A 9,744-nucleotide genomic window follows, 5' to 3' on the forward strand; every position below is an offset into this window, starting at 1 on the left:
CACAGGTTGACCAACCACAGAAATAAATAAAAAATATACAATTATTGTTTTTCAACCCATTTTTAGAACTTTATTTATCTCTGTGAAGCTTTGAAACTTTTTAATTAATGGCCAATAAATCGTTTCCAGCACAGTTTGATATACATACGCTTTTATATAAATCATTATGATTTCATATGTCTGCCCGTATATACCATACAGATGTAAGTGGGAAACACAAGTTAATTGCTTCGCCACACATTAAATATCAACGCATATCGGATCGACCACAGCTGTCAACTATCATTATTTGTTTTGCCATAAAGATAGAGATATCAATTTATTTAGCATAATTTGCAAATACAAATCGTTTGTGGAGCCACATAAATATTCTGGTGGCAGGATCGAGTTGGAGCAGTCAAGTGGCACTTTCCATATGACTCGTACGATTGTGGCCGGAAATAAATCAATGGACACCCAATGGGTATATGGCAGGCGGTAGGCAGTAGGCGGTAGGCGGTAGGCGGTAGGCGGTAGGCGGTAGGCGGTAGGCGTGGGTTACATCTACGATATCTTGCTTATGATATATGCATGCCACACTCTCATACGAGTATGGATGTTTGGATGGGCCACCAACTGTTGCACGCGGTCGAGCCGGAGTCCTGAGAGTGTGACAGGCACTCCACTTGATGCACAACAATGAGCAGAGTTATTGTTATTTTATGCTAATACCGCCTGCCCGTCGTGCAGCTCAAGAATGTACAAAAGAAATTAGCAAATGTAAAAATATAAAAATGGAGGAGGAACAGAAAGAGAGGGGGAGCGTGCAAGGCAGAGGCAACTGTTGACAGTTATCCTGACACAAACACGCATTGTAATGTCTAACAAGCTTCACAATGGCATCCGTGGCGGCCCCAAACATCGCCTGTCACTCAACGGCCTCCGAGTCCTGCTGACAGCCCCGTCCCGGCCATACTCACACTAATACCCGTACCCGTACCCGTACCCGTACCCATACATGTATTTCCGAGTACAAATGTGTGCCCTTGTGCCCGCCTGACTTGTGTCATTTACATATTCACACTTGTGCTTCTTAGGACTGAACTTTAGCATCTGGGGGCTATGATATATATATATACATATATACGTATGAGTGCGTCCCGTCCCATCAATAGACTAAAGCCCGAAAATGGAATTATGAAATTGCTCCTGGCTATGACACATGACATTGTCTTGCTTTTTGCCTGCCTGGCGCCTGGCGCCTGCGGGGCATTCTGCTGTAATGCAATTCTCGACATTAAATGCATGCCAGTAGGGCCTAAAGGCTCTGGCAAATTCAATTGCCACAAAAAGAGTGCAAAATGGCTGAACATAACGGATTCAGTTTGATGCAATTTGCATTTAGCCAGCGCCTAAGATCCTAACATTCAGTCAACAGAGCTCTGTTACCGCTCTCTCTATCATACCTCTCTCTCTCTCTCAGTTTCGATGTGTTCGGGCCATGTTTATTGCGCACAGCACACAGCTCATTCATAAAAGGCGGTTCGTGCGGAGAGCACTCTCGGAGAGAGCCAGGATTGAGTTGTAGGCGGCTGCAATAAATACAAAGGATCCAGCATCCGCAGCAACAGTGGATGTCGCAGCGTGGAACTTGGTGGGTCGACGAGATTCGGCAAAGATTCAGTCAGTCATAGCGTAGCCGCCGTGTGTGACAGACAGTCTTACGACGTCTGGATTTGGAATGTAGTGGATATTTAAGGCTGGAGTTTTTTTGGGAGCCGAGTGCATTCAATTAACATAAAATGTAATTAGAGGCGTTCGCTTATCATTTGAGTGCTCCGGGTCTTTATATTTTAATTAAAAGCAAACAAGTGTAAAGTGAGACCAACAGCGGCAGCAAAACTGTAGAACATTGTGAATAAATAACTTATGGAATTTAATAGGCCGACTGCATTTGTAATTAAAATTCGATCATGTTGAACGGAAGTTGTCGCAAATTGAACATAAATTAAATATGGACTCTACTCTGCCAGGCCAGGCCCCTGTTATAAGTGATGGCTGCTACTTGTGTGCTTGTGTATATGTGCTTGTGACTGTGTGTGTCTCTGACTGAGTGTGGGTGACAGCCTGTGTGTTTTTTTTTTTTTTTTTTTTTTGAGAGAGCTGCTGGCATAGCGCTAATTTCTCACACTTCAAACGCTACCGTCCCGAACGTCCCGGCAATGGACTTCCGCCTGTGCCTGCTGCGGAGGCTTCCGTTTTGTTTTTATTTGTGTGCTCTTTTCCCTGATTTTCCCGATTTCCCACTCCCTATACCTGGCTCCAAGTGTTGCTGTTGTTGCTGATAGCCTGGCTTAGCTTTGTTTGGGCCTTTGCCAAAAACTAAGGATAGAGCGTGGGCATTCAGCCAGGCTTCAGGCTGAAGCACGGACAGCTTCCTCATTTTTTATGATTAGTTAATGGGATTCAATTTCATTTGAAATTGTCCGCCACAGAGCGTAGAAATCGCAGCTGCCGCAGCTTCCTTTCACTGATTACATAAGTCACGTTCTTGGGGAAACACTTGTTGGTTGGTTCGTTCGTTCTCCCCGCAGAACGAGGCACGTAGCCCAGCGGGCGAAAAGAGGGGGGGTGAATCACAGTTGTGCCATTACGAACTTGGCAAAATGAATTGAGTATAGGCGGAGGAGGCGGAACCCTCGTATGGCAGTAGTTGAGTTTACATTTACATTCAGCCTCCATAAATTGATTGGGTGGGTGGGTGCGAAAAGCGTTGCCTACTTATGTGGGCACGGCGGCACAGCAACAAGAGCAGCACTGTGCGATGTGCGAGTAAATGCAAAATTTCCCACTAAAGTGCCGACACGGAAAAGTACGAGTATACAAGTGTGCATTCTAAGAATAACAAAGAAGACAAGTGGGATAAAAACAGCAACGGTTACGGTTACGGTTACGGTGTAAAGTGCCACAGCAAACACAGCCAGAAAGCAGAAGGAACAAACAAACAAACGAATACCGAAAGCAACCCCAAACAAACATCGGTGAAGGTTGTCCCACGGTGTGGTGTGCCCCTCCAAATCCGGAGAGTGTATGTGCCCGGGACTGAGTGCGGCTCTGTGGGTGAGAGGGAGTGCCGAGAGGCAAGTGCAAGAAATGTGCAAAGTAATGTGCTGCAACTAAAGTGAAATGCCATCCGTGAAATCCCCTAAAAGTGAAATTCTTCCTGGGATTATTAGAAGCGACAGCGGCAGCTACAGCTACAGCTACAGACCAAGGAGCACCAGAACCAGCTACAGGATCATCGGAACTACCAGCAGCAGCAGCATGACAAACGGCCATTCCTTGCGACTCCGTCTCCTGCTGTTGAGCAACATTTTCGGATTACTCAGCCGGACCCAGGGTGAGTCTCTCCATCAGCGGCTTAGCCGACTCTCTTTGCCGCTGATTGCTTTCCCTGAATTATGGAATGGCAGACGGAATGAAAGGCAGCATTCGTTTTACAGCCTTATTAAATCTGTATTACATAAATCACAGCAATCGTTTCGCTCTGCTCTGAATTTTTACGAGCATTTTGCGCTTTTACATTTTCCATTTCGCAGTCGCCATTCACCATTCGTCTTTCGCCACTTTTATGTCATAATGAGTGCAGCCTTTTGATTTAATGACAACTGGCAGCCATAAAGGAAGCCCATATACATATATGTACATACATATATATAATATAAATACGTACAATATATGTTTGTGTGTACGTGTGCTGCTTTTATGTGGCTCGTGATTTATTTCGTATCTTATTTTTATGATAATTTATCAAATATGCATAATAAAATGCCGCCGCTTATGGCCTAAATTTCATATGAAAGGTGGCAACAGCTTGCCGATCAGGACCATCTTTTACACAGAGTACATATGTATTTGTATGTCTCTGCTGGTGTGTGTGGCGTCTGGTGTCTGGCGTGAAAAGTCAAATCAACCTGGGATTATTTCGCATTTGTTCTTGGCTTCTCGCAGCTTTACCATTCGAGTATTTAGATGAGCACGACGACTTCAACTATGACCTGGACACGGCCCAATCCCAGGCCAAGTACGACGCGCGCCTTCTGTCCCAGCAAATGCTCAGCGACACCGAGCTGCTCCAGCAGGCCGGAGCGACAGGCCTCGAATCAGACTCCACCTTGGAACCCCACACTCTGAGAGCTCAGGGTGGGCTTTCTGATGGCTCAGTCGAGGATTTGGAGCCGCACAGTCGGGCAGCCGCCTGCTTCACTAACGGCCACAAGTACACACATGGACAGAAGGTAAGAATTTGAGGATGAAAGGATGCAGCGTACGATAGGTAGGGGAAAAGAAGAGATGTGCAATTGAAGATGGTTTTCCTTTCGCTTGGTCGGTTAGAGAGCACTTCATTTCGCTTTGTCAAGCACAGAACATGTTTTCTTCTCGATTATCGCACCACAAGCTAAAGTTGGTTCATTCAAAATGAAGTGAACACTCGGATTAAGCAATTTCAATTAGGTCTAAACATGATACCGTTTGATATTTGCTGCTGTCTGTGGCTGACTCGTGGCTTTCGCTTACGCATCCATTATGCAGCTCGGCTCCATCCAGATGATTGATGGCTGCTATCGTGAATACCCAAGCTGCTGACCATTTAAATTTCCCACTTGCACACTTTTCCACACTTCCAACCATTTGCTGTAACCTTTCTCATCCGCTTTCGGTTCAGGTGCCGCGCCAGGATGCCTGCGAGGTGTGCCTCTGCATGGACGGAGAGATCTTCTGCTGGTGGGAGCGCTGCGGTTAGTTTTCCCGCCATTATGGGCCATGCATAATATAACAAGAAACTTTTGCCTTTTACCTCCTCCCCAGATAAGACCAATGCAAACAAGGTGAAGGAAATGGCGGCAGGAAACGACAAAGACAACGACAACGACAACGACAATGGCATTGGCAATGGCAATGGCAAAGTCAAAGCCAATGGCGGTGGGGTTGGTTCTGGTGTTGGCTTCGGCTTTGATGCTGGTGTTGGTGACTATTCAGATCCATATCGCTATGAGAGCACCACGAGAAAGTCAACAAAAGTGCATAAAACGGCTGGGAAAGTTGGCAAGCGGCGCAAGCATCGTAGGAATCAAAAGAATTTTAATGACTACGAAGTTTTCCAGAGCCACAAGCAGCAGCAGCCGCAGCAGCAGCCACAGGATTATAAAAAGTCAGCCATAAAGCAGCAACAGCAGCAGCAGCAGCAGCAGCAGCAGCAGTACGAGCATCAGATACAAAAACAAAAGACTGGCGATGCCACCAACTACAATATAATCAAGCAACACAAACACGAGCAGCACCAGAAGTTGCCCGAGAAGCAGCAGCAACAGGAGCAGGAGCAGGAGCAGAAGCAGGAGCAGGAGCAAGAACAGAGTGCTGTAGCCCCGCCAGTTAATCAGGCTGCAGCAAAGAAAACGCATTATCAGCAGCCAGCAACAACCATTGCCACGCCCTCGCACCAGCATCCCCACAAGCCTCCACATTCGTCCAGCAAGATCTTAAATTTCCCCGAAAACTTGCCGGCCCTGCTTTATTACGACTACAAGACGGAGGAGCACGAGCACCATCAGCATCAGCATCATCAGCAGCACTTGCTGCATGAAAAGCAACGCTTGCAACATCAACAAGAGGCGTTGGCCCGACAAAAGCCACCAGCAGATGCAGGCGTTGAACTCCATACCGACTTGGGCGTTGATAAAAACTTTGATGATGCGGAAACCGACAGCGATATTTTGCCAGAGCCGCCAACAAAGCGCCCCAAGGCAGCGCCCACACAATGGACAACGAGTAGCAGCCCCAGGAGCAGCATGGCCAAGGCGTTGATGACAAACCAGGCAGCGACGTCCACAACGGCGACAACAACAACAACAACAACAATGCGAACGACTACGACGACAGGAACAAATGGCAATACGACGGGCAGACTGTCTAGTCGGGACAGTGGAAGAGCTGAAGCTGAAGCTGAAGCTGGAGATGGGGCCACAGTTTCAGCCACAAATGTGAGTGTAGTAGTAGTAGAGTAGTAGAGATGGGTTCATTCGCTTGGCTGTACTTTTTGCTGTGTAGCTTTAAGAGCCACAGCCAGATGGAGGGTAGCCCAATTAGGATTTGGGCCATACTACTTCATTGGCTCTCCCCGCTGACAGGCCTGAGTTTGCGGTCGCGCCGTGACCAGTCAGCCTGAAAGGGTCTTCGTAATAGGGTTTTTCGAGCTTGACTTGGTTTATTATTTACTATGCAGTCAACTTGAATTAACAGTATGTTTTGTTTTTCTCTTCCCTTAATGCTGACCAGCTGCAACCAGATAGGAGCGGTGGCAAGGACCTGGATGATGCGTTCCATCGGTGGCTGACATCGACGGAGCTGAATGCTGACAGCACAAACACGCCGGACGATGCCTCGGAGCAGGAAACAGCAGCATCGACAATAATCGATGATGTTGCCATCAGAAACAAGAGTGACAGCGGCAGTGGGAATGGGAGAAGTGGCAGCAGCAGCAGCAGCATCAGCAGCAAAGACAATGCCAGGAACAACAACAATGTTGCCGATGCTGTCTTCTTCCGCAGCTCGTACAATGATTACAGCAGCGAATTCAATGGGAGTGTTGTCAACATTGACATTACACTAACTGCAGTTGATGTGCATCCCCGTCGCCAAACGGATTTAATTGCAAATGGCAACAGAACGTCACGTGTGAGCACAGCGGCAACGCCAGGAATCGCAGAAACGGCAGGAACAACAGCAGGGGCAACAATGGACCCACAGGCGACCGACAGGAGGAGCTCCGTAACCATCGCCAGCACCACCAGACCACCCACCAGCATCAGCAACAACAACAGCAACAATCAGGATCAACCTCAGGCGACTGGCAGCCCAGCGGTGCCACCGTATACACTGACAACGATTATAACAACAGTGCCGCTGGCACCAGGGCGTATGTGCAATGTTTTGGGTAAGCAAGATAGTAGAGTCGACGAATGCCCCGGAGATTAGTGCTAACGAAAATAACCCCCTTCCCATTTCCCTTCTTCCATGCTCCTGACAATTGCTCACTTCCTAATCCCATTTCAAATACAATCCAAACTCCGTTCCGTTTGTTTTTGCAGGCAAACTGTATAAAATTGGCGACATTCTGCCCCAGGATACGGGCAACTGTCTGCAGTGCATTTGCACGGATGCGGTGACGCCCGACGAGATGCCGAGCGTCACCTGCAGTCCCCACAACTGCCCGCCCCTGGTGCTGCCGGATCTGTTCGATGCGACTGGTTACTGAGGTTACGGGCTGGTGCTGTAAGCTGGGTGCCGGGCTGGGTTCCGGTCACAGGGATGGCGGCAATAATGAAATGATTGCATTGATCAAGCCGTAAATTCGATTGGCAACTGTAAGCCGCAGCTGCAGCAGAGGAAGCGACTTGGGTAGAGCTAATTTTCAGTCAGACTCTCAACTAACTCAAGCATAAATTGTATGGATTTCAATGTAAAGCCCTCCCTATCACGTGTGTCTCAAGGCACTCTCTAAAAACAAATACCTATCAGCAAACATACATATATCTGATTCACATATACGAGTATATACCGATCAACCGAGAGAGAGAGAGAGAGAGAGAGAGAGAGAGAGCGGGCGTAGTCTAGTTTGTAAGCTGAATATTTATGCATTTTATAAGAATGCGAAGTATCTCTCTCCTTCAAGTAGTGGATCAACACTACAATCCCCAAAAAGCAAGCAAGCAAGCAACCAACCATTGATGTATACAGCAGTAGAAATTTTAAAGAATTTATAGATGTACTTCTGCAGAATATATACATACTATACACATATATAAAAATCGATACCTATACCTATACCTATACCTATAACTATATCTACAAGTATGTATGTATTGAATTCAGTTTCGACTTCATTTCATGACTGAGACAATGGAGTGCAAGGTTTTTCATATACGATTTATCGGAGGGGGAAAAAGCAAACATACAAATACAAGTATAGGCAACTAAATCTATAACGAAAAAAACTGAACAATGACAAATAATGAATTGTGTAATATTATAATTTATATGTTAACGGAATCAGAACAATGTATTCCTTATTTGCTCACGAAATATCATTTTTTCACGCTTCCGTTGGACATTTAAATATACGTTACGAAAAACCACAAAATATATTAGATATTACGAATAAATATGGAAATTGTTTTAACAAAGCTGAAAGGAGCAAAGAAAGACACCATATCGAGTAAAACTAACAGTTTTAAGACACAAAACCCCACAATAAAATATAGTATATGTATGTTTAAACTTTAAAGATACGATTATATGCATGTGTGTATACTTAGTGAGTCTCATATACATGTCTACGAGTAGTTTGAGAATCGAATGAATGCAGATTTTTCAAATGACTTCGTTTTACGTTCATTTCATTTCAAAGCAAGTTTAGGCGTGATAACCATCGATTAATTCGGAGAGAGTAAAATTAAGTGAACTATACTTGAAAAGTAGACATTTAAATTTCGAATACGTACATACATACGTACATATATATGGATAAAGAGAAATCCAAGCCGAACTCCATGGAGATTTATACGAGTACACATGTGTGTATGCTCGGCCAGCTCTAGTCGAGAGCACTACACAGAAGTATCAAAATCAAAATGAAAATCAAATGAAAATACATATACATATACGTACGTAAATACACATGCAAAAATATTTAATATTGATGTTCCACAGAAGAAGAGCAAAACATAGAACAAATTGAACTTCGGTAAAAGCGAAAGCACCACTTAAATATGCGTATACATACGAGTACATATACATATATATAAATATATGGTATTTGTGCAACATAAATGTAACTAAACTAGCTAAAGCTCTCTACTAATACGAATACATGATACAGATACACTTGCGTTCAAATTGATTTTGTGTGTTTGAATCAAATTGAAATCCAATTGACGTGAATAAACCGAAACCCATCTAAGGACTTACATATGCGAGTTGTTTCAACTGTTTTGGGGGTTGGGGCTGGAGCTGGAGCTGGAGCTGGGGCTGAGGCTGAGGGAAAAAAACCAAGCCGATCAAAAGGTAAGTTTACACTTGATTGCCAATTAATTTATTCACTAACAGCTCGATCCCTGACAATAAAATTTCAATCGCTCTCGCTCCCCGACTCGAATCCAGAATCCTCGTCCAGATCGTTCTGCAGCGGATCGGGCTGGAGCCCTGCTCGAGGCAAGGGCAACTGTGCAGGTGCGCGTGGCAGCTGTAGGTGACCTGGCAGGTAGGCAGCAGCGGCCATGGCAGCAATAGCTTGATGCTCGCGCTCAGCATGCATGATCATTCGCCGGCGAGCCTCCACGTCGCGTGTCAGTTGCATCGAGAGCTGGTTGTCCCCGCTGCCGTCCATGGCTAGATTAATGGCTTGGGTGAAGGCTTTCGAATGAAAAGGGAATTCCAAAAGGGGCTAACGATTGCTTTCACTAATAATTTTTTTGTAAATTTTGATTTTGTCTGAACCAAGTTTCGATTTAACTAAACAAACTGTTTAGAACGTGGCTGACAGTACCCGAAAATACAATGCTACTACGGAAATTGCCAAACGCAGATTGCTTGCTTTATATTGTTTCATAAAACACATCGAAACTGTACGGTTCCAATACGCTCACTCATATTCGGGTTTTATTAGTTTTTCGAGGGTGTGGGTGCCATTGGAGTGGGGCCACCATT

General features: G+C 45.4%; 1 protein-coding gene across 2 annotated transcripts; it reads left to right on the forward strand.

Annotated features, from left to right (window-relative positions):
- Window positions 1-1,571: 1,571 nt before the first annotated feature.
- LOC108164130 (myb-like protein Q) lies at window positions 1,572-9,009 on the forward strand. Of its 2 annotated transcripts, none has more exons than XM_017299732.2 (7): window positions 1,572-1,633; window positions 2,837-3,379; window positions 3,991-4,277; window positions 4,706-4,778; window positions 4,849-6,020; window positions 6,316-6,973; window positions 7,128-9,009. In XM_017299732.2, the coding sequence occupies exons 2-7, from the start codon at window positions 3,166-3,168 to the stop codon at window positions 7,292-7,294; spliced, it is 2,571 nt and encodes an 856-aa protein (XP_017155221.1). In that variant the 5' UTR covers window positions 1,572-1,633; window positions 2,837-3,165; the 3' UTR covers window positions 7,295-9,009. The 2 variants fall into 2 exon arrangements, with proteins under 2 accessions (XP_017155221.1, XP_017155219.1); XM_017299730.2 differs by having other exon boundaries at window positions 1,614-1,783.
- The last annotated feature ends 735 nt before the right edge of the window (window positions 9,010-9,744 follow it).

Source organism: Drosophila miranda, chromosome 3 (genome assembly GCF_003369915.1).
Source record: "Drosophila miranda strain MSH22 chromosome 3, D.miranda_PacBio2.1, whole genome shotgun sequence".
In the NCBI taxonomy this organism is placed as follows: domain Eukaryota; kingdom Metazoa; phylum Arthropoda; class Insecta; order Diptera; family Drosophilidae; genus Drosophila; species Drosophila miranda.

What these genes read in the sequence shown, in the direction of transcription:
- LOC108164130 (XM_017299732.2), top strand. Translation starts at nt 3,166, where the DNA reads ATGCCATCCGTGAAATCCCCTAAAAGTGAAATTCTTCCTGGGATTATT. An exon ending in ATTACTCAGCCGGACCCAGG is followed by an intron (nt 3,380 to 3,990) that starts GTGAGTCTCTCC and finishes GGCTTCTCGCAG; the next exon opens with CTTTACCATTCGAGTATTTA. An exon ending in CCACAGTTTCAGCCACAAAT is followed by an intron (nt 6,021 to 6,315) that starts GTGAGTGTAGTA and finishes AATGCTGACCAG; the next exon opens with CTGCAACCAGATAGGAGCGG.